The following is a 25,894-nucleotide window of genomic DNA, read 5'->3' as shown; positions in this document are numbered from 1 at the left end:
GGAAAACAGTCATTTTAAAAATGATCTGTCATGCGATATTAGGGAGCATGATACAAAGCCACTACATGAAAAGAAAAGATAAAAACAAAACCAAAAATCCCTTCAAATATAAAATTCAAAAATTTCAGAATAGAAAAGGATGAAAAGATAAATATAGGGGCTAGGGCTGTAGCTCAGTGGCAGAGCATTTGCATAGCATGTGTGAGGCACTGGGTTTGATCCTTAGCACAGCATTAAAAAAGTAAATGAACAAAATAAAGGCATGCTGTCCATCTACAACTACAAAAAATATATTTTTTTAAAAAGATAAATATTTTAACCAAATTCAGAGAAAAAAGAAAAAGGAAGACAAAATGATCTCCTACACCTCATGGGTCTTATGAAGGTTAAATGGAAAAAGATATAAAGCACATGACATAGTTGGCGGCATTGTTGATGAACTCACAATAAATGCCCATAAATATTAGCTACAATTTAAAAAAAAATTCTACTATTTAGAAGAGGAATCACTGTGTAGAGCATCATCATAAAGATAGCATGCTTCTCCAGTAAATCCAGATTAGATGTCTGCATCAATAGAAAAGGTACAAATTTAATCCTTGATGACAGGACCATAAACATTAATATCACGACTTGGATTCAAAGTTCAGCCACAAGGGAACAACCAGATATAATGTCAATTCCTTGGACCAAGAAGCCTAAGGGGGTGCTCAAGATGACAATAGGGCTGGGGAGGAAAAAGAGGTCCCAGGGAGTAGGATACAGGACTTCCCATGGGGACGCATATCACTCATGCCCTAGCTTGAGGTGACTGTGCCATTTGCTCTCCCTAATCCCCAACTCACTTCCCTCCTCCAGTTCTCTGCTCCCTCCTCCGGCTGCAGGCAAGGCATCAGAGACCCACTGGCCATTTTTTGTCTCTCCCAGGATGGACTCCAGGTCTATCTCATCCATGGTGCTCCTCTCAGAAGACAGTAGTTTATCCAAGCCAAATTTGAGTATTTCACTCAACTTGAATGGAGAAAACAAAAAATCCAGTTAGTTCTCATGAAAACAAAGATCAGGATGTGGTGATCTGCTGAGTGTCTAAGTGACACAAAGCACATTCCTTCCCTTGTGGACTTTCTTCTCTCCCATGGCAGATGACTTCAACCAGGCTACTGTGGGGTTAGATGAGGAATAAGCAGAAAGGGGATAAATGATGACCAGAGCTATGGATTTTGATAATTATCTATAACTGCAACAAAAAAAATTTATTAGCTTCCAATTTCTTTCTTTCTTTCTTTCTTTTTTTGTGGGGGGGTAAGAATAAAATGATTTTCCAGCATCTTCTATAGTACCTCTCACCAGCATTTTTTATAGGTTCGTCCAGCAGTCCTGAGAGAAGTCAGAGACCCAGTTAGCTACCTTCCTACCTCTAAAGGTGCCACTCAGTACCTCACCTCACAATAAGCTGACTCCTTTCCTTTGCCAAGTTGCCTTCCTACCACAGTACTTTATGGAACCTACCTTGAAAAAACCATAGCAATCCTGATCACCAAGGCCCAAAGGCCCTTTCTTAATTTCAATCTCCCTGGATAGCCCTGTGCACTCCCTATCCTGCCCCTTCCTCTCACTCCTCCCTAGGGGATACTCCGCCTACTTCCTAAGGCTACAAGAACCACCCAGAAAGCTTAGATAGTATTACCTGGCTTTCACTTGCTACTTCCAACTTTACACCTCCCTAAGCACTCTCTCTTAAGAATTCTGAACCAACTAGGATCCAAAAGACGGCCCTTGTTTGCATTTTGCCCTTTTAGTTTTGGTTAGTTATCTCTAGACTGTCTATTTTGTAACTTGCAAACTTAAAGGTATCCTGTAGCTTGAAAACACCTGAGATAAAAACTAAGCAAGAACACACCTGGATATATTTATATTTAGCCTTGGTAGGTGTGTGTGTGTGTATATGTATGCACATACACAGACATATACATAAATATGTGTATAGATTACTTACATTAATATATACATACATATATACTTACATATATACATAAACCTATATATATAAATACATAAATACATATATATAAACCAAGGCAAATGGCTTTGGTATTTAGTAACTAAAACAGAAGAAAGCCAAGTATTTATGATGAAGCTCAGTTCATACTGGGATCCTCCCTTCCACTCCCTTGAACTTAAGTCTCCTGGTTTCCCTGGCTGTTGAGCACTCACAATGTGTTTTTAAGGAACTACCTTTTTAAAAATGAAAAATAGTGTATTACAGTAATTAAGAGCATGTAGTTGGAAGTTACAGAGTGCTTGGATTAGAGTCATCAATCTGAATGATGTTTGGAAAATTTCTTAAAATGGGGATAAAGACAGTGTCTACTTCATTCTTCTGTTACTCTTCTTCATGTAACAACTGAAAAAAGTACACCGCAGACAATGCTTAGCACACAGTAAGCATTCAATAAATGTTCACTACATCTATATCTGTCCCTCTATGTTTCTGCTGTGTTCTCCTTGCAGGATAAGGGACCTGCTTTCCTTTTTCAGGACTTAACAACTCTACATTGCTTAGATTTATCAAACCAGAACCACATCTTTTACTATTAGATTCTTTTAATAATTTAGAAAATGCTTGCTTTCTTTTGAGACAAGGCAGTGAGTTATTATCCTTATTCTTGGCAACCATAAATAACTCATAGTCTGGATGGGGAGGAAAGAAATCACACAGAACCAGAATGAGATTTTTTGCCCCTTGCCTGGGCAGAAAGTCCCACCAAGGTCCTCTCCAATGGCCAGTAGTCTATATTGGCCAACAGCAGGGAGTTGTGCCTGCGCATTACACAGTGATGTGCTGGTAGACCACATCACATGGAAACCCCTAATTGAATGCCTGGAGCTCCCTCCACTGGGGAAGAATTTGAGTATCTGAGACCTCATCTCTTCTAACTCCCAATATGTGCGCCTTCACGACGGCCCACAATGAGCTCATCTCTCAAGGTCCTGTGAAGAAATGTATTTAGACATCTACAGATATAACTACCTCTCTCTCAAGCTTTCACCTTACATTTTGTAATTGCCTCTTCAATAGTGCAAATAAAATGCACAGCCTGTCCTGCCACCATGACAGATGAGTATGCTCAAGACTAAAAATATAGAAAAACTCAGACTCCACATTTACTCCCTAAGGTAAACAAAAACCAAGCAAACAAAACCTAGGGTTCTTCTTTCAGGTTCTAGTACCCAAAAAACTGTGAACCTTTCCTGCAAGTCAATGACTCCCTAATAAAAATAACACCGATCCCTGTCTGCAATGCTGATATTAATACAGCAGATACAGGTGTGTGTGAGAGAAAACTGCTATTTTTTAACCCACACTTGGGCTAATTGTAAACTTGATAATTCTGCTTGTAATACTGTGTAATTTTTCCCCTTTTGCATACCTCTTGATTTTTTTGTTTGATAGCTGGTCCTTTTAAAGTCTGGTTTTTCTTGTGAACTTTTCTAAATGAAATCCCTTCCTTTTCTGAGTTTCCCTCTAACAATAATTTACATTGATTTTTACTACAAACCCTGTTGACTAAAGCCTACATTATTTTTATCTTCCTAACAATTCACTGCCTATCTTCCTAATTTCTATTCTCATCATTCAGGTTTAAAGCCTTAAAGTCATCTTTGAATTTACTATCTCTCTCACTCCCTGCCTCAAAACAATAGTCAACTCCTGTCATTTTTTCTCTGCAATGTTTCCTACTGCAGACCTTCCCATAGCTACTGCCCTTGTCAGCCATTTCTTACGTACTTCATACCTGAATCATTCCAGAATCCTAGTGGTTCTCTCTGTATCTAATCCCTCAAAAGGACCTGGGGTATTTTATAATATGGGTCCTAAAAAATTAGAACTCAAAGGCTGCTCTATGGCATAATTCTAAGCCTTCCTCCAAAAGAGAGCTCTCTAGAATCTTCTAAGCCAGCATTTGACTCCCATCTAATTTTTGTTTCCTCAAGCAAATTAACTCTAGTTCCTTCATCCATATGTCCTGTGGCATAATTGTGAATTCCCAGTCTTGTTCATCCTCCTCCGGGTAGGCAATGAGTACTGTAAGTCACTGCACAAAGGGTCTGGGATTAAGGAGGAGGTATGGAATCAATCATCACTGATTAAGTCAAGCTCTTCTTTAAAAACCACCAACAACAAAACCCAAACAAAACCCAAACAAACAAATGATTCTCTGTGAGGTAACCAGTGGCATACTCATTTTTAGAAACCCCAAAGAGATCATATCCATGATGTTAAGTTACCTGCTCAAAGTCATACATCCAGTAAGTGATAAGGTATAAATCTGAATCCAAGTTGGATAGTTTAAATCCCATTCTCTTTATTCTGTTTTCTCTGCTTTTAAGTGCCACACTCATTTAGCTTCAATGGCACCTTGCATGTGGTAGGTACTGAGTAGGTATGAATTAGGCTAAGGAACAAATGTGTAACTGGGGACAAAGGGTAGTTAATGCTGGTCCTTTTTATTTGCATTCACATCCACAGAGTATGCATTATAAATCATAGGACTTTAAAGAAAAGAACAACATATTTTACCTGGAGGTCAGCATCAGTCAAAGGTTTCTGGGCTCCAAGAGTAAAATGGCCTCCTTCTATGATCATGTTGGTGAGCTGCAGTTTGGAGGCTGCTTTCCTATAAACTATTTCTTCCACAGTGTCTCGGCCAATCAGCCGAATAACTTTCACAGCCCTGTACATAAGTCAAATGAGAGCAGTGTGCTATGAGTCTGCAAAGCTGGGGGGAAAGGCATGCCAGGAAAATACACCAAAAAGGAAGCAGAACCAAAGACCATATTCAGGGAAAAATTCAAAGGACATTGCTCATTTGGACCTGAGCATTTGTTAGAGAGATCTGGCCTCAACTTCTCTCTGAACCTTTCCCAAGAAAGTCAGAGAAAGGATGATGAGGTGACCACAACTGGGACTTCATCTATAGCTAAGGACAACCCCTGGCAGGCATGTTGTCCTGAGGTCACAGGGTAGTTCCATAACCTCTTAACCCATTTTTTTTCCTTTTTGTGGTACTGGGAAACAAATCCAAGAGATCTTTGCCAATGAGTTATATCCCTATCCCTTTTTTAAAAAATGTTTTATTTTTATTTATTTAATTTTTTTTTTGTAGATGATGATGGACCTTTATTTTATTCATTTATTTATATGTGGTGCTAAGAATTGAACCCAGTCCCTCACATGTGCTAGGCAAGTGCTCTACCACTGAGCCATAACCCCAGTTCCAAAATATTTTATTTTGAGACAGGGTATTTGGTAAGTTGCCAAGGCTGGCCTTGAACTTGCGACCCTCCTGCCTCAGTCTCCCAAGTTGCCATTTTACAGGTATGTGCCACCATACCAGCTGTAACTCCATTTTTAAACTGAGTTAGGTTCTAACTAAAGCCTAAAAGTTTCTTCTAATCATTTTGCAATCTAACTATTCTTTTTAACAAAGTGAGACTGAATTGATCATGTGTCCCACTGAACATGACTCTGCAAGTCAGCAGCAAAATGGGGTTAAAACCCAGTGGTTCTCAACTCCCAGTATGACACTGTTGTCAGGACTACTTTCTCTCCAATCCAGAACTACAAGCCAATAGGGCAGGAAAATGCAGATGTCTAACTCACTCACTTGTTCTGGCCAATTCGGTGAGCTCTGGCAGCTGCTTGTAAGTCATTTTGAGGATTAAAATCACTGTCAACAAAAATAACAGTATCTGCTGCTGTTAAGTTCATGCCAATTCCACCTGAAAACCATGCAAAAAAGGAGTATGATCAGCAAGGCACAAATACGGAACTGGAAAACAGACACAAGGCTAAACTGGGTGACACTGAACACCTGAAATCAGTTCATCTGAATGGTTTCCTACTTTAGGACATCTCTGCTCCCAACTCCAGAGCCCTGGAGTGGTCAAAAGTGCCATCTCACCTTATGTTGCTTGACCCAGAAAAATTTAATTATCAAATATAACAGAATGAGAGGCAAGAGGAAGAAAAGGATGCTTAATTTAATGCTGTGAAGCCATGTTTGAAAACCTTGATTGGATTTTGCTTAGAAAAGTCTGTGAATAAGGACACATGCTCTTTTAGAAAACAGCTCTATGAGAGGTCTGGGGGCTGCTGTTGTAGCTCAGTGATAGAGTGCTCACCTAGCATGTGTGAGGCACTGGGATCCATCTTCAGCACCACATGAAAATAAACAAAATAAAGATATTGTCTGTTATGGTTTAGATGTGGTGTCCCCCAAAAGCTCACATGTGAGACAATGCAAGAAGGTTTGGAGGAGAAATAACTGGATTATAGCTTTGGCCTAAAAAAGTGAATAAATCCCTAATGGGATTAACTGAATGGTAATTAGAGGCAGGTGTGGTGTGGCTGAAGGAACTGGTTCAGTCCCCACTGTGGGGTATATAGTCTATATATGGAGAGTGGAGTCTCTCTCTGCTTTCTGATCATGATGTGAGCTGCTTCCCTCTGCCACACTCTCCCATCATGATATTCAGCCTCACTTTGAGCCCCAAGGAATGAAGCCAGCCTTCTACGGACTAAAACCTCTGAAACCATGAGTCCTCAAATAAACTTTTCTCCTCTACAGTTGTTTGGGTCAGGTCTTTTAGTCACAGTGGCAAAAAAGCTGAATAAAACAGTGTTCACCTACAACTAAAATATGTATTTAAAAAAAGGAGAGGTCTGCAATGTGCATTAAGAAAAACACTTAAACACACTTGCAAGCTACAAGGTAGGAAGACCCTGACACTAGTTAATGAGAAGAGGGGATGATACATGCCTGTGACTAAAGAAAACTTGAATGTGTCTTCCTGAATTGGTTTCCACATTAATCAAAGACAATGTCATAAAATCAATTCAAGACAAGAACACTCAATGCAACAACTTTCTGGTCTTTATTCAGTGGTGCAGGAAAAGGGCCAAGGAAGTACCTTGGGTTACAGGAATTTAGACTACTATGAAGGCAAATTACAGCCTTCTCTTTGATTAATGTGAAAACTAGTACAGAATGGACTCATTCTTGCCAGGGTTGTTACAGCTCATTGCTGAAACAAGCCTAAAAGGACTTGTTCCAAGAGTTGAATGAAGGGTTCCTTTTCACAAGGACTACTGACTCCCAGCTGGATCTCAAGACAAGTCAGGCAGGAACATTCTCATTAAAGCCTTCATATAAAATTAAAGTTGGAATAAAGAAATAATAATGACTGATTACTGAGAGATGCTAAATTATATCAAATAATGACAGTTACACTTCTACTTTACTATTCACCAAGCACTGTTCAAAAAGGTTTACATAAATTAACTCTTTTAACCCTCACAACCCTGCATCCTTGCTGGTATAATTCTCATTTTGCAGATGCTAAAATGGAAACACAGCTAGATTAAGGGACTTATTTGAAGTTGTACCACTAGAAGATGAAAGAGTCAGGACTCCATCCCATATTCCAGAATGTGTGGTTATTACTCCTGGGTTTGAGACAGGGTCCTGCTGTGTTGCCCTCACTGGCCTTGAACTCCTGGGCTCACACCATCCTTCTGCCTCAGCCTCCTGAGAAACTGGGACTGTAGTCTGCACTACTGCACCTGGCTCCAAAACCTTTTTATCCACTATATCCTACTACTATCTAGGCAGTTATATTTCATTTAAAAATGTGTTCCATAAAAATTATCTTCCTCTTGGGTTGAAGTTGGCTAGCACAGCCCTTCTTCACTAAGGGGGATATTTTAATATTTTAAGCTGTATTTAGTTGTTTGGGACATAGTCATAAGCTATCACTGCCACCTGCTGGCAATATGTGGTAATAACCTCATCTCTTGAAAGTTGGAAGGAAACCATTAAATGAAAATGCTACAGAACTATAGCAAAAACAGGACATCAAATATGATAATCAGTGTTTGGAAAAGGTTAACGTCCAGGACCGCTTCAGGTCCTAGATAATATACTGAGGGCTCCTGGGAGATTAACGGAAAAGCAGAGGTTTCTTTCTTCCTAATTTTAGATGATTCAAATATCTGCTCTCTAAATATGAATAATAAGATCTTTAAAACACAAATGGAATTCCTCTCCCAACCTGACGATGCATTTGACCAGATCCTTCCAGTTTCCCCTAAGACTGACCATGAGACAACCGAATGAATGGCTCTGATGCAGGGTGTGGCACGTGACCTTGGAAGAGACTGAGGCCAAAGGAGTCTGATTATATCTTATTTTTTAGTTTATTAGACAGATAAGACATATGCTGGAGAAATGATCTCCTTATACTCAAGGATTATATCTAACACTTCTTTTATATAACCATATAGTACAAAACACTTAATAGATGTTTTCTAAATAAGCCTGAACTTTCTTTTCATAAAGATATTAATCTCTCTTTCATCAAGGTCACACATCCTTTTTGTATTCCTATATCTATTCCATACGAATTAAGTTCTATAAAAAATAAGATAATGCAACTCAGATTATGAATTCAAAATTAATTTAAGGTCTTTTTGATTCAGGATGTAAGGAAAATTCCATCTCCCAAAACTGATTTCCAATTATTTAATAGTATATGAGAGCACTCTGTAACTGACAAAGCATCACACATGTCATATGATATTTATGATTTAAGTCAGATGGACAATGCCATAATAATTACAAATAGCTGGCAGTTTCACTGTAATCACATTTCAAACAACAGAATGTTTGTTAAACTTTACAACACTATCCCAGGGGTACTCCTGGAGGAGGGGCAACTAGCAAAGAGATTATTTTATTTTCCAAATTCAGGGCTGGGAAGGAGAGCTGCCTCCACTGAACATGAACAAAACTTCCTCGAAATTATAAAAAGAAAAAAAGTTTCAGGACATCCTAGGTCAGAGCAGATTAAGCTCAAAGCAGTTTAGAATTACTTTCCAATAAGCTCGGGTTCCAGCCTCACTTCTTTGTGACATCACAGCTTGGATAGGTTGGACAGAAAAGAGCTCCAAAGTAGAAGTCCAGTACTATGTCGACTGCCTTGATTCTCTCCTTTTATTATACTCCTTGGTAATAACCTCACCTTTCAGAGTATTATGGAAAAATGTACCAATGGTTGGGATGTAAAAGTACTACACCACTCCTTGGTCTGCTTTTATCAATACCTATGTGGCTTACCTGCCCTGGTACTCAGGAGAAAAATAAAAATGGGCTGCTGTCCAAAGTTCTTTATAGCCAGGTGTCTCTCTTCTCCTCTCACAGAACCATCCACACGCTCATAGCTGTAGCCTTTACATAGAGAAGAACAACAACAAACAGATCTTAAGTCTTTTCAAGGACTCTTCGGGAAGTGAAAAAATCAAGTCATTCCTAAACCAAATGCCTATGTTGTCCTTTCCATATCCAGGCATGCCCCTACTTTAAATAAATCCCATGGGAAAGATCTAAATTTAGGGGGACAATACATCACTTTACAAAAAAACTCACCACAACACTCCAGCCTGGGTTTTTAAAACACAAGCAGTCAAAGTTTGGCACTTAAAACAGACTTAACATTCAGTTTTGACTATTCCCAGGCAACCCTAAATATCCACCCTCTATGGCAGTTTGTATTTGCTGAGACACAATCCTTACTTAGGCAAGCAGTAAGACAAGCACTTGGGAGCCTACCTGACGACCTAGCATCTGCTTTTCAGTGGAGCTTTAGGGTTCTCCACTTACCACCATGCATCAGGTCAGAAAGGGGAACTATAAACTCATCATGTTTTGACAGTGGAGATTCCTCAATGTGCCAATGGCATTTCTGCAAGTATCCAGGTTACTGCAGTACTTGGAGGGCACCAAGTGGATCCGAGAGACCACTCTGAACTAAATTTTAAAACTCTTAGTTCTGCAGCTGATACTCTACCAACGGCTCAAAAACAATCCACTGTTTAAGCTTTTTCCCATTATCCCATATCAATTTTATTACATATAAAACAGAGTTCTTGGGTAATTGCCTACATTCCATATTGTCCACAAAAATAATTGGTCTTACCTTCCCCCTGCTTGATTTGTGGGATCTCTATACTATCAATATTCATTTTCTTACTAATCCTCAATAAGTACACAATTGTTGAGCTGAATGCTGCAAGACACTGAAAGTTTCTGTCACTGAAACTTGACTTATCATACATTTTTTAAGACACTCAACATTTTCACATCTGCTTCACAAAGTGCTGTCCTCTCTCCTCAAATTTTTCATATTCTTTTGGTTCTGAATAATGTTTTCGCACCTTTTTCCTCTGTAACATTCCCACACCCCTTATTATTCTTCATGGACCTATATGATCATTAAATCTAAAAAGGCTTCAGTAATGTAGTGGCAGGGGAGTCACCTCTGTAATCCATATAGTCTTGGAGAATATCCAACATCTGGGTCATTTGGGAGAAAAGTAAAACCCGATGGCCCCTGGAAAGAAAAGAAAAAGGAGAAACTCTAGTAGTATTTAGGGTGAGTAACCCTCATACAAAATTTACCAAACAATACAATTTTATATGTAAGTGAAATGCTAAAGTAGAAATATAATTGTCACATAACTTTCTCAGAAACTCTACATAGTTTACATAAGAATACACAGTGCCTCCACATGTAGCTGTAGCCTTCAGAGCAGTTTTAAAGCTACAGCAGAGATATTCCCAGGGCACGTGTCAATTCACCAGGGACTATGGAAGCCCTACAGCAACCAAGGAGCCTCTTTCTGGAATGTCACTTCACTCAATGAAAAGAAATATGAACTTTTACTTTTATAGCGAAATAAATATACACGTGAAGAGTAAAGGGCAAGATTCACATATGTGTGTACCCATTCCCCAAGATCCTAAAGAGCTGTGGTCAGCTATCTATTGCTATTCCCCACTTGGGGGTGTAAGTCATTATCATCTAGAAAAGTCTGAGAAGCATCACTTTAAAGAAGCAATCCCCCATGATACATGAGGAAACTTACATATAGAGAGTGAAGAGAGGAAAGAATTCAAAATAATGCATTAAGAACAAAGTCGAGCTGAGAGCACCTTGTTATCAGACATTGTTTTAAAATTTGCCTGAACAAAGTACAGTGCTGACAAAACAATATTCTTTTTAAGAAAATGAACTTAATTTAAGCTTACCACAAAGGTAAGATCAAGAGTTAGGGAGAACTCCTGCCAGATTCTAGCCCAAATTGTTAGGAAAGCATTGAGCTCGAAAGTGAGTCCCTCAATTCTTATGTCTGACATTGGCTAGCTATGACTTTGAACAAGACCTTTCTGGGTCTGTGACATAGAAAACTTGGATGGAAGGTATTTATTGGATGTTATTGGCTGTTCTCCACCTCTAACACACCTATAGTAGATATGTCAAAGAAAATAAAACACAGTAATACATGCAATTATTTAACTTGCAAAAGGTTGGGAAATTTTGCCAAATCTGAAGTTTTAGGTTAGTTCAGGTCACACCTGGGACAGTCATCCTAAAGGGACGATTTTGAAATTCTGGTCTTCTGATACCAAGCTCAAATTTCTGGGAAAGACTATTCCAAGTATCCCTTGAGTTAAATCAAACCCCACAGGTTAACAAGAATGAATGCTTACTGAGCCTTTAATATGTGTCAATTCAACACAAGGTACCAGCAGACAATTATAAAAGAAATGCTCAATGCTGACTCTGTCCTTGTGGCTCTAAACAATATAGCTGGACTGATGAGGTGAACATACACTGATCAACCAGGCAACAGATTAAGGTAGGGCTTGCCAAGTGCCGGAGTGGGATCCGGATCCTAAATGCTATAGGAATTCAGGAAAGGATAATGGTGGGGAAGTGTGGGGTGGGATGAGATGGAATGGGGTGGGTGTATAATTGTAGATAAAGTAGACCCTGAATTGGAGTCTTGTAAAAGAGGAAAACTAGAATCAGTCTCACAAAATAAGTAAGTTCCTCATTAATTAGGTTTTAACCAGTCACCAGCTCAGAGCAGTACATGGGAACCTATACCTGGAATGCAGGAAGTCCAGCAGCTTATCCAGCAGGTGAAGTTTCCCACTAGCCTCAATCAGGTGGTCTCCAACTTCAAAAGGCTCTGGCTCTACACCTGGAAAAGAAAGGGCCCATTCCCAATCACATGCCCTGACTCAGGGCAAACTTCTTGAATAGAAAAGTCAATAGGTAGGCAACAGCAAGAGAACCCAAGCTCCTTGTAATCCATTATGTCCCTTAGTCACATCTATTTGAGGCATTTTATAACTATTTCTTGCACGACTACCTCAGTGCAGCTTAAAACCAATTGCAGAGCCTGGCACATCCAAAAAGTCTAATAAATACTTGCCTAGGAATCAAACCCACTCTTCAGGAATCTGAGGCAGAGGGAGATGCCAAAGATCAAGAAGATCCAAAAATGAAATGCTAAGGCTCTCATTCTAGAAAAGAAATCAAGAAACAGGCTTAGGTGTGGGGCAGCAGTCAGAATATTCTGGAAGGGGTCATCGCCTTTTCTTAGGTGGGGCACACCTGCCCCTGGGGCCGCTGCTCCAGATGCCTGGAGGTGTTTCCTCCGGGTGCTGCTGCTGCCCACGCTGCTGCCACCTACCAGAGGTCTTTTCTCTGGGCACGCCTGCTGTGTACGCTACTGCCCCTGACATCCCTGCTGCCAAAGCTGCTGCTCCCCAGAGGCCACCTGGAGGTCTTCTCTCTGGGTGCCACTGCAGCTGCAGCCACAGCTGCCACCACTGCAGCTGCTGGCCCCCCACTGCTGCCAACACCACCAAAGACCAGCTGCTGCTGAGCACCTGCCTACTGCCACCAACCCGCTGCCACAACAACTTCTACCACTGCCCAGAGGTTCACTGCCAGGGAGACTCCAGGTTTGGTTGTACATGATTGCATCCATATTGAGATACCAGCCAGAGCCTGAGGTATGAGATGCTGCTGGGTTTGCTGCTACTGTCATCTTGGGGAGATAAGGTGACCCTGTCTGGGGACACCCACCAGGACCTGGAGGTTCAGTGTTAGCTGCCTGTGGATTTGGCTGCACCTGGGGTCTTCCTTTAGGGGGTGCTGGTTGCTGCCATCTAGTTACTGTCTCTCAGGATTGCTTATCCCTGGTGGTCTCATTCCAAATTCCAGTATCATTGAGATCTTGGAACTGCAACATGGCCGAACCTAAGACATCTGAGGCCCAGATTTGTGGGATAGTGACTGGGTCTGCCAGGGCCTGTCTGGGCCAGGCAGTCTTGTGGGAAGTCAGAGGCAGGGCTAAGAAGCTTTCGGATGCTGGGAGAGACAGTGGTTCAATTTTCCACTGAGATTTATTTTATTTTATTTTGTCTTCTGGCATCTCTCTCCAACATATTTGGAGCACGGTGTTTTTCATGCACCAGTTTGTTGAGGATGGAGATATATGCATGGTGTTTTGCAGTTCTGCCATACATTCTTATATTTTAAAATTTTTTTCTCTTTATATATATTCTTCCTCTTCCTTGTCTGTTTTTCTGGATTCTCTTTCTAACTTTTCTCCCCCTAATAGTCAATCTCTGTTGGTTCCTCTTCCACTCTTCCTGTGGATTTTTGCTTCTGGTTTCTCTCTTTCTCCTTCACGAACATCATATCCTGCACTATTTCTGATCTCTCATTGTCCACTATTTGAGATTGTAAATCCTTTTGGCAAATTTTCTGTTTATGTTGTGGACTGTGATTGAACTCATCATTGCTGTTTATAGCTAGAGGGCAGTGGACACCTTGGTGGAAGCTATTAGATTTGAGGCTGTGTATTGCTTGTACCGGGTTCTGTTGATGTTGGTCTCCCTCTCAAAGGTGGGGTAATGGAAAACTTCAGGGACAATATAATTCTACAGGGTAGAGTCTGTAGTACCTCAGATTCATACAACTAGATGGGAAAACACACAAGCAACATGAAAACACAAGGGAACAAAGTGCCCCAAACAAATCAAGATGCCCCAATAAGAGAATCAGTAGAAGAAATGTCACAAAGGAGTTTAGAATGTACATAGTTAAACTGATCTGTGAAGTAAAGGATGGTATGAAGAGAAATCAAAGAGAAAATACAGGAAGTGAAAGATCAAGATCACTTCAATAAACACTTGGAGATTACGGGAAAAAAAACAAGCAGAAATCCTTGAAATGAAGGAATCAAAAAACCAAATTGTACTTTCAATGGAAAGCATCACCAACAGATTAAACCATTTGGAAGACAGAACCTCAGGCGATGAAGACGATATTATTTACTATTGAAAATAAAGTTGATCATGCAGAGAAGATGGCAAGAATCCATGAACAGACCTTCCAAGACTTATGGGAAAACATGAAAAGACCAAATTTAAGAGTTATTAGGATAGAAGGAGATACAAACCAAAGGAATGCACAATCTTTTCAATGATATAATATCAGAAAATTTCCCAAACCAAGAGAATAAAATGGGAAGTCAAATACAGGAGGCTTACAGGACTCCAAATGTACAAAATTACAGCAGACCTGCACCAAGACACATTGAAATGAGAATGACTAAAATACAGAAAAAGGGTAACCTCTTAAACGCTGTGAGGAAAAAAAAAAAAAAAAAGCAAATTATGTATAGGAGAAAACCAATTCAGATCTCAACTGTTCTCTCAACCCAGACCCACAAAGCTAGGAGGTCATGGAACAACATATTTCAAGCTTGGAAAGAAAATGGATGCCAACCAAGAATTTTATATCCAGCAAAATTAAGTTTCAGATTTGAAGATGAAATAAAAACCTTCCATGATAAACAAAAGTTAAAAGAATTCACAATTAGAAAGCCTGCACTATAGAATATTCAACAAAATATTCCATGATGATGAAGAGGAAAAAAAGTGAAAACCAGAAAAGGGAGGAACTACACTAAAGGAATAGTCAAAGAAGAAACTACATCAAATTAAAAGCCAGAAATAAACCAAATGACCACAAATATGAATCATATCTCAGTAATAACCTTGAATGTTAATGGTCCAAACTCATCAAGCAAAAGATATAGACTTGCAGATTTGATTCAAAAACAAAATCCAACAACATGCTGTCTCCAAGAGACTCACTTCATAGGCAAAGACATCCACAGAGTGAAGGCGAAAGGATGGGAAAAAACATCACTCATACGAATTGTGGAAACAAGCAGGGATTTCCATTTTCATATCAGATAAGGTGGACTTCAAGCCAAAGTTAATCAGAAGGGACAAAGAAGGTCATTTCATTCCACTGAATGTACATCAGCAAGACATAAAATTGTAAATACTTATGCCCCAAACAATGGAGCATCTATGTACGTCAAACAAACCCTTCACAATTTCAAGAATCAAATAGACCACAGCAAAATAATACTGGCTGACTTTAAGACATCTCTCTCACTACTGGACATATCTAAACACAATCTAAATAAAGGAACTATAGAACTCTATAATACAATAAATAACTTAGACTTAACTGACATATATATAATATTTCATCAATAAACGAGCGAATACACTTTTTTTCTCAGCAGTACATGGATCCTTCTCTAAAACAAACCACATCTTATGCCACAAAGTAACTCTTAGTAAATACAAAAAAATGGAGATAATACCCTACAGTATATCAGATCATATGGACTGAAATTAGAAATCAATGATAAGATAAAAAATAGAAGCTACTCTAACACAGAGACTAAATAATACACTATTGAATGACAAACGGATAGTAGAAGAAATCAAGGATGAAATGAAAAAAATACCTAGAGTAAATGAGAATACGGATACAACAAACCAAAATCTATGGGACACTAAGAAGGCAGTACTAAGAGGAAAGTTCACTGCATTGAGCTCATTTATTAAAAGAATAAAAAGTCAACAAGTAAACATTATATCTCAAAGCCCTAGAAAAAGAACAAATCAACACCAAAAACAGTAGAAGATAGGAAATAATTAAAATCAGAACTGAAATCAGTGAAATTGAAACAAAAGAAACAACTGAAAAAATTAACAAAACAAAAAGTTGGTTTTTTGAAAAAATCAAATAAAATTGATAAATCCCTAGCCACACTAACAAAGAGAAAAAGAGAGAACACTAGGATTACTAAAATACAAGATAAAAAAGGAAACATCACAACAGACCCAAATGAAATACAGAATAATTAGAAACTATTTTGAAAATATGTACTCCAATAAAAGAAAATACTGCAGATATCAACAAATTTCTAGAGACATATGACCTATTTAATCTGAATCAGGAGATCATACATGATCTAAACAGAATAATTTCAAGTAATGAAATAGGAAGCACCATCAAAAGCCTACCAATTAAGAAAAGCCCAGAACCAGATGGATTCTCAGCTGAGTTCTACAAGTCCTTCAAAGAAGAATTAACACCAATACTCCTCAAATTACTCCATGAAATAGAAGGAGGGAACCTTTCCAAACTCATTTTATGAGGCTAATATCACTCTGATACCAAAATCAGACAAAGACACATTAAGGAGAGAAAACTTCAGATCAATATCCCTGATAAACACAGATGCAAACAAATGGGATACATGTTGTTTCTCTGTTTGTACATGGCGTAAAGGCATACCATTTGTATAATCATAAATTTACATAGAGCAATGTTGTTTGATTCATTCTGTTATTTTTTCCCTTCCCCCCACCCCTCCCACCCCTCTTTACCCTCTATACAGTAGTTCCTTCCTCCATACTTGCCCCCCTCCCTAACCCTAACTCTAACCCTTCCCTCCCCCCCATTATGTGTCAACCTCCACTTATTAGCGATATCATTCGTCCTTTGGCTTTTTGAGATTGGCTTATCTCACTTAGCATGATATTCTCCAATTTCATCCATTTGCCTGCAAATGTCATAATTTTATCATTCTTTATGGCTGAGTAATATTCCATAGTATATATATACCACAGTTTCTTTATCCACTCATCAATTGAAGGGCATCTAGGTTGGTTCCACAGTCTGGCTATTGTGAATTGAGCAGCTATGAACATTGATGTGGCTGTATTTCTGTAGTATGCAGATTTTAAGTCCTTTGGGTATAGGCCAAGGAGTGGGATAGCTGGGTCAAATGGTGGTTCCATTCCTAAAGATGACAATTTTCCCCAAATTAATCTACAATGTATTAATCAAAATAACCATGTACATATATGACTATATTACAGTGAATTGTACTTTAAAAAAAAAAAAAAAGAATGACTAACCCACATTGGATAGCACAAGAAATCCTTTTCAGAGACTGAGACAAGATAGATTATTTCTCTTAATGCTTGAATTTTTGAATAGTTGCAGTTTTGTACTATATGATCTGCCCCAGGGACTCACTTCTTTAAATAACAGCACTGAATTTTCAATTATGTGTCTGTTTGTTTATGCATTTTTCCCAACAGTATCATGGGCGAATGGGTAAATATTTTAGGATGGAGAGTGTGTTTAAGTCTGTAAGACAAGGCATTACTCCTGACTCCTTGTGACAAGATCTCAGGCATTCATTTCATCCCAGGACTAATGCCTTCTTAGCCACTTTGTGCATCTGAGTTTGTTGAGAAATGTCATTGTACGTGGGCTGCCAAAAATACATAACTTAAGCCTGTAAATAAAATACTAATGTGCTGAAGATCAGATAATTTCTAATAAGAGTACCACTGAAGATAATTTTCATTTTTCATATAATGTAGATGAATGGGTATGGTTGTATTTTATCGAAGATGTTTTTAAAGATTGTATTATCCAGGAAAATTGATAATTTTCCTGTCATTCAAAAAAAAATAAAGAAGATGTAATAGTTTTCTAAAAAAAAAAAAAAAAAAAAAAAAAAAACAGATGCAAAAATTCTCAATAAAATCCTGGAAAATTGCTACCAAAAATATTAAAAAGATAGTGCACCATGATCAAGTGGGGTTCATCCCAGGGATGCAGGATTGGTTCAACATATGGAAAACAATAAATGTAATTCATCATATCAATAGACTTAAAAACAAGAATCCCATTTGCTTCCAATTAAAAAAAAAAAAAAAGCAACAAGAATCATTATCTCAATAGATGCAGAAAAAGCATTTGACAAAATACAGGACCCCTTCATGTTTAAAAAAACTAGAAAAACTTAGGGATAGTAGGAACATACCTCAACATCATAAGCCACATATGCTAAACCCAAGGCCAACATAATTCTAAATGGAGAAAAATTGGAAAGCATTCCCTCTACAAACTGGAACAAGACAAGGATGCCCTTTCATCACTTTTATTCAACAATGTCCTTGAAACTCTAGCCAGCGCAATTAGACAAAAGAAAGAAATTAAAGGTATACAAATAGGTAAAGAAGAACTCAAACTATCACTATTTGCCGATAACATGATTCTTTATTTGGAAGATCCAAAAAATTCCACCAGAAGATTTCTAGAACTAATAAATGAATTCAGTAAAGTAGCAGGATATAAAATCAATACCCATAAATCAAACACATTCCTATACATCAGTAATGAATCCACTAAGAGAAATAAAGAAAATTATCCCCCTCCCTCCAAAAAAGAGAGTAAACTATCCCATTCATGGTAGCCTTAAAAAAAAAAAAAAAAAAAAAAAAGGTATTAATCTAACAAAAGAGGTGAAAGATCTCTACAATGAAAACTACAGAACACTAAAGAAAGAAACTGAAGATGACATTAGAGAATGTCCATGCTCCTGGATAGGCAGAATTAATATTATCAAAATGGCCATACTACCAAAAGTGTTATATAAATTTAATGCAATTCCTATTAAAATCCCAATAACATTCTTCATAGAACTAGAAAAAGCAATCATGAAATTCATTTGGAAAATTCAGAGATCCAGAATAGCCGAAGTAATGCTTAGCAAGAAAAGTGAAGGAGGAAGCATCACAATACCAGAACTTAAACTATACTACAGAGGTATAGTAATAAAAACAGCATGGTTTGGTACCAAAACAGACACGTAGACCAATAGTACAGAATAGAAGACACAGAGACAAATCCACATAAAAACAGGTATCTCATACTAGACAAAGGTGCCAAAAACATTCACTGGAGAAAAGATAGCCTATTTAACAAATGGTGCTAGGAAAAACGGAAAGCCACATGTAACAAAATGAAATTAAACCTTTATCTCTCACCCTGCATGAAACTCAACTCAAAGTGGATCAAAGACTTGGGCCTAATAGAAGAAAAACTAGACCCAAATCTATACTACGTTGGCCTAGGATGTGATTTCCTTAACAAGACCCCTAAAGCGCAATATGTTAAATCAAGAATCAATAAATGAAATGGATTCAAACTAAAAAGCTTCTTCTCAGCAAAAGAAACAATCAATAATGTGAAGAAAGAGACTACAGAGTGGGAGAAAATCTTTACCACGTGCACCTCAGATAAAGCATTAATCTCTAGGATATATAGAGAACTCAAAAAACTTAACACAAAAAACAAATAACCCAATCAATAAATGGGCTAACAGACACTTCACAGAAGTTACACAATCGATCAGCAAATACATGAAAAAATGTTCAACATCACTGGCAATTAGGGAAATGCAAATCAAAACTACCCTAAGATTTCTTCTCACTCCAATCAGAATGGTAATTATCAGGAATACAAGCAACAATAAATGTTGACAAGGATATGGGGGAAAAAGGACACACTCATACATTGCTGCTGGGAATGCAAATTAGTGCAACCATTATGGAAAGCAGTATGGAGATTCCTCAGAAAACTTGGAATGGAACCGCCCGTCATTTGACCCAGCTATCCCACTCATTGGTTTATACCTAAAGGACTTAAAATCAGCATACTACAGTGACGCAGCCACATCAATGTTTACAGCAGCTCAACTCATAATAGCTAAACTATGGAACTAACCTAGATGTCCTTCAACAGATGAATGGATAAAGAAAATGTGGTATGTATATTTGATGATATACTACTCAGTTTTAAAAAAGAATGAAATTATGGCATTTGCTGGTAAATGCATGGAGTTAGAGAATGTCATGCTAAGTGAAATAAGCCAAATGCCCAAAATTAAAGGCTAAATGTTTTCTCTGATATGCAGATGTTTATTACAATAAGGTGGGGTAGAGGAAGAATAGAGTTACTTTATATTAGGTAGAGGGAGTGAACCGAAGGGAAGGGGTATGAGGGTAGGAAGGATAGTTGAGTGAAACAGACAATTTTTACCTCGTGTACATATATGACTACATGACTGATGTGATCCTACATGTATAATCAGAAAAACGAAAAATTATACTTCATTTATGTATGATCTATCAAAATGTATGAATGTATTCTATTGTCACATAAACTAATTAGAACAAATTTTAAAAACTTGAAAAAAGAATATTCTTGAAGGTTTCCTTTGAAATCTACATTCCTAATGCCTCTTCTTCCTTAAAAAAAAAAATTCTAATGTGCATCTGATTAAGATCCTGTTAAACTTTTAAATAGTTCACAGTGCTACTTGGCAAAAAGTCTTCAAAACAAGTACAGCAAACCTTTTGCATTCTTTCTACACTGGAGCCTCCATGGCCAGAGAATTGCCTATCAGAGTGTGTCAAAAAAACATTATTTGAATGAAAATGAAAACACTACACATCAAATTTGTGGGCAGGCACTAAAGCAGTGCTTAGAGAGAAACATACAGAAGTCAGTAAGATGAAGGGGAAGCAGCAAAGGATACTAAGGAGCATGTGGGCAGGAGGAAAAGCAAGAGAAAGTGCTACTCCAGAAGCTGAGTGAAGAGTATTTCAAGGAAAAAGTGATCTCCTGGGTCCAGGGTTTCTGAGAGGTTAACTTAATGTGAATTGACGATCACTGGGCATCACAGAGATCATAGGTGAACTTGGCATAGTGGCCGAGTAGGTTCAAGACTAGAGAAAATCTAATCACGAAGAAATGGTCAAATGAATACAGATTATGACACATTCTATAAAACTACCAGTTTTATTCTCCATAACTGTCAACATCATGAAAGACAAAAAAGTCTCCTCCCCACAATCCCAAAAAAGCTTAAAAACATTTCTAGATTGTAGAAAAATAGAGACATGGCAAATGCAATAAAGAATCTATGGATCTTGGATTAAGAGAGAAATAGAAAAACATAGCCTTAAGGGATATTACAGGAACATCTGAAGAAATCTGAATAACATCAGATAATATTAATATAGAGAAAATGAGAATAAGCAAAATACACACAGTAAATACAGGTAGTTTTTTTTTTTTTTTTTTTTTTTAAAGAATTCTGCTATGATTTTGGAAACAGAACTACTAAAGAAAAATAATGTGGGGAAAAAGCCTCACCATCAAACAAATATGGGTGATCCACACACTTTCGAAGCTGGGATAAGATATTCTGAAGTTTAACTTTCTTTGCCATCTCATTTTCAAAAGCATCTGTAATTTTGAAGACGGAAAGAAAAATGGACTAACAAATCAAAAACAAAAACAAAAACAAACCCAACTCTTTATCAATAACCTTACTCATTTCATAGGACATTCCTCAAATTTATACTAACTCCCAATGGCTCATCTGCACTGAGAATTAACAGCATATCCACATGGAAGTTTCTTATACATCACTGTTTTGAGAAGGAAGTCTATAAATTGAACTTGGAGGTGGTTTGTTATAATGACTGGAAATTTCTAAAATTTCCTTCTTTAACTGCCATTGTGGATTTAAGAGGGGGGGAAAAAAGCAAATGGAGGACAAAAGGCATGAATGGACATTTAAAAGTGTTTGCTTCAATGTAGGGAATAAGAAAAACTAGGCAAGAGGAAAAAGGGAAATTTCATCATGCAACAACTAAGTCTGATACACTTAACACTGCCACTGTCTCACTGCAGCTGACCTGAGTCTCATTCAGAATACAAAAATGCTACCCTATATTCTTGCTATACAGATTGAGTGTAATTATAAAATATTTCCCTGCCCAAAAATTACATCCTCATTTAGTTTCTAAATGGATCAAGTGCCCTCTGATTACCTAGGTCTTTCATCAAAATAGCCTTGTAGTATTTTTTCTGCAATGCTGACATGCCATGGTATATCACTACTTCTGTCTTCTTGGGAAGTTCTGTAGCTACCTCAGCTTTTACTCTCCTTAGCAGAAACGGCTGCAAGAGGTTATGTAGTTCACTTGCTGTGTAAGGAAACAAAATACAAGAGAGTGGTTCAAAAATACAACAAAAGCACTGAACTACTAGAGATCATATAGCAATTTACTTTCCTCATTTTCAAGCTAATTCTTTTGCATTCTAGATTAGCATAGCAATTTTCATAGTACAGATGCTCCTGGACTTACAAAGTGATTGCATTCTTATAAACCCATCACAAATTGAAAATATCATGTAAGTAAAAATATATATTTAAAAGACCTAACATACCAAACATCACAGCTTAGCCACACTACCTTAAATGTGCTCACAATGCTTACAATAGTCAGGTCAGGCAAAATAATCTAACATAATAATATTTTATGAAAAACTGTTGAATATATTTACTGAATACTTGTGTCTAAACAACAATGACAACACAGAACACTATATAGTATCAGGTATTTACTCTCATGATCGCTAGGGGGACTAGGGAGTTGTGACTTGCTGCTGCCACCCACCCTTACAGGACAGTATCTTACAACCTATCTCTAGCCCAGAAAGACTGAAACTCATGTTGATGCTCATGCTCTCTTATGGCTGAATACAATCCCATTGTGTATATATACCACGTTTTTTTTTTTTTTTTTCATCTGCTAATAGACATTTAGGTTAGTTCCAAATTTTGGGTACTGTGAATAGTGCTGCAATAAACACAAGAGTAGGGATATCTCTGTGACATGTTGATTTCCATTCCTTTGATGGGATTGCTGAATTGTACAGCAGTTCTGGTTTTAGTTTTCTGAGGAAACTCCACCCTGTTTTCCATTATGGTTGGATCAATTTACATTCCTGCCAGTAGTATATAAGAGTCCCCCTTTCACCACATCCTTGCTCGCATTTGTTAGTTTTTTTGTCTTTTTGTAATAACTGTTCTCACTGGGGTGAGTAAGTTTCTCATTGTGGTCTTAATTTGCAGTTCCCTGACGATTAATGGCATTGAACATTTTAATATAACTAACAATAATGCATTATATATCTCAAACCAGTTAGAATTCAGACATAATTTTGAATATACTCAACATAAAGAAGTTTGAGTATATGATATGCTAATTATCTAAATTGATCACTACCCAATGCATACATGAATCAAAACATCAATACTACATACCTCAAAAATAGGCACAAATATGTATGTCAATAAAAATTCAAAATTCAAAATACTGTTTCTATTGAATGTGTAATGCTTTTGAAAAATGGTAAAGTCAAAAAATTGTAAGCTGTGAACACACATAATTAGAGGACTGTCTGATTTTTGCCTTCACTGGGTTCTTCTCTATTCCTTCTGGACTTGTTCCTGGCTTTTAACCCCAAAAATATAAATACTCAAAGAGTTTGAGTCTTCTTACTAATAATCTCATTTGCAAGAAACTGTTTTCCAGGGTATTCTTGCATTTAATCTCATTGAGCATCCTAACAGCCTAGAAATGTATGGCAAGTAATACTGTCACCATTTTTACAACAGTTAAGTGAGGCTCAGAGGAATTAAGCAACTTATCTAAGGACACACAGGTGAATGGGAATATTGCCAGCATTCAAACTTGAGTTTTTGACTTCTAATCCCTTGTTCCTTGAACAGGAGTCCTGAACTTCAAAAACTATGCTAAATTAGAATTATACTTCACATAGGATTATCAGAAACAGAAAATAAAAATACAAGCAACCAGCTAAATCTGAAATTCAGATAAACAATTAACAGATTTTCAATATAAGTTTGTCCCATGTCACCTGTAATTGGATGTCCTATATTTTATCTGGCAACTCTAAATATGGGAGGAATCAATCAGCAGGTTCACAAGGTAATCTTTATCCTGTGGTACTGCAACTCATATTTAACCAGTACATACATAATCACTAGTTGGCCTCCTGCCATTTGTTTTGGATAATCAGCCTAGGATATTCAGATATTACAGAACTATTAAGATAATTCCACAAGGCAGAGGGGCAAAGGTATAAGAGAAAGTTACTGGTTATATGAATGAAGGCTTTCCTTTTCACTTCCACTCCCCACTCATCTCAGACTTTTGGTTTCTGCAAAGTGTTAAAGAGAAATACCAGTGTTGCAGAATTCTTAAGGGCAGTTTGGGACTACAGCATGCACTTACTTTTCTGCACTGGGAAGTGGCATGGAAAGTAAAAGTCTTTATAAAAATTTACAAGTTGAAGCCAGACATGGTAACATATACTTGAGGAAGGAGGATGGCAGGTTGAAGGCCAGCCTAAGAAACTTAGCAAGATGCTGTCTCCAAATTTTTACAAAAGCACTGGGAATGTATCTCTGTGGTAGAGCACCCCTGGGTTCAATCTCCAATACCACAAAAAGAAAAAAATTAAAAAGAAAATTACAAGCTGGTTTTTTAAAAAAAGTATACAGATCAGTTGGTACTTTCTACCTTCTTCCAAAAATGAACCAAATAAGCCCCGCTGTAGAAACAAATAAGAGTCATGAATAGCAGACAACTGGACACAACACAAGGGACCCAACATTTGCCTGTGTTTGCGGTTCTTTGTCAGAAGAACCGCAGGTATCCTCTGGTTATCTATTCTCTTTCTTTTCTATCTGTAACTGTTATGCATTAGGGAAGTTTGTGTGTCAAGATCTCTTGGGGATGATTAGTTGAACAAGAATTAACCTGATTTGGACTCTTTTTCAATATCCTGGTAACGCTGAACAAAATCTTCCATCTGTTCCTTGGAAAAAAGCTCAGGTTCCACAAAACTGAGGAGAGAGTAGAGCTCTTGGAGGCTGTTTTGGATAGGAGTTCCAGTCAACAGGAGACTGAAGACCACTGAGAACTAGAATATAAATAAACACAATTAAAAATCTCTAACTTCGGCGAGCAAAACTGAGTTACTCATGACAACATTTATTGAAACGCAGAGTGGCATGATTTAATGGAATGAGTTAAGGCACATGAAATCAGGAGGCTCAAGTTCAAGTGGTACACTCTGTTTAATGCAGGAGATAATATCTCTTCAGTTTCAACTAAAAGAAGGGGATAATAATCTGTAAAGAAGATACTGTCGTAGGAATGTAAGTAACATCACTTTGTGAGGATTCAATCTATGTGAGGATTCAAACTATGTTATGACCCACAAGGGGGAGTTAACTGGGGCATCTGAGTAAACACATATACTCGAGGAGTTTGAAAAGACAGAGCCATAGCATCAGACCTCTCTGCTATAAGCAAGAAACAAGATGTACACTAACAAAATATCTGTTTATAAAACTTTGCAGTACATCAGATGCAAGACATCAAGATTTCTGGATGTTTCTGGACATTCTGCCATAGAAGTCCAATACAGAAAAGAATCTTTAAATTTCTGAAAAACAGGGCAGGGAATGTGGCTCACTGGCAGATCACTTGCCTAGCATGCATGAAGCTCTGGGTCAATCACCAGCATCACCAAAAAAAAAAACCCCCAAAAAAAACATAAAAAAGGAAAATCACTAAGAAACAGATAAGAACACCAATAATAGGAGAGACTAATGAAGGAAGAAAAACAACAACAATATTAGGCCAAGTAAGGTCAACCTCTGAACTGACACAAGAGCTTATACCAGGAGAATTAAATAATACAACAAAGTGGAAAAGTCATATCCTATTTATGTCTACTATTTTAAATATTAAAGTACAAACTTATGGCAAAGAGACACAATCAAGGGTCCCTACAAAGAAGGCAAAGAGGACACCAAAGAGAGAGGATGCCCTACCAGGCAGGGGAT

The 25,894-nt window shown here is 37.7% G+C and overlaps 1 protein-coding gene across 6 annotated transcripts in view; it reads right to left on the bottom strand.

Moving 5' to 3' along the window:
- Positions 1-25,894, bottom strand: part of CHD1L (chromodomain helicase DNA binding protein 1 like) — a 60,428-nt gene that overhangs the window by 20,677 nt on the left and 13,857 nt on the right. For 5 of the 6 annotated variants that reach the window (XM_079140229.1, XM_079140230.1, XM_079140231.1 and 2 more), the window contains 9 exons: positions 24,801-24,963; positions 21,999-22,154; positions 21,316-21,408; positions 12,013-12,109; positions 10,379-10,452; positions 9,180-9,290; positions 5,670-5,784; positions 4,583-4,736; positions 846-1,011 (listed from right to left, as the gene is read on the bottom strand). In XM_079140229.1, the coding sequence (XP_078996355.1) occupies positions 846-1,011; positions 4,583-4,736; positions 5,670-5,784; positions 9,180-9,290; positions 10,379-10,452; positions 12,013-12,109; positions 21,316-21,408; positions 21,999-22,154; positions 24,801-24,963 (1,129 nt within the window). The remainder of the gene's footprint in view (positions 1-845; positions 1,012-4,582; positions 4,737-5,669; positions 5,785-9,179; positions 9,291-10,378; positions 10,453-12,012; positions 12,110-21,315; positions 21,409-21,998; positions 22,155-24,800; positions 24,964-25,894) is intronic. The other variant, XM_079140233.1, reaches the window with a different exon arrangement.

Source organism: Sciurus vulgaris (genome assembly GCF_902686455.1).
Source record: "Sciurus vulgaris genome assembly, chromosome: 1".
In the NCBI taxonomy this organism is placed as follows: domain Eukaryota; kingdom Metazoa; phylum Chordata; class Mammalia; order Rodentia; family Sciuridae; genus Sciurus; species Sciurus vulgaris.
This window is presented reverse-complemented; position numbering and strand designations above follow the sequence as displayed.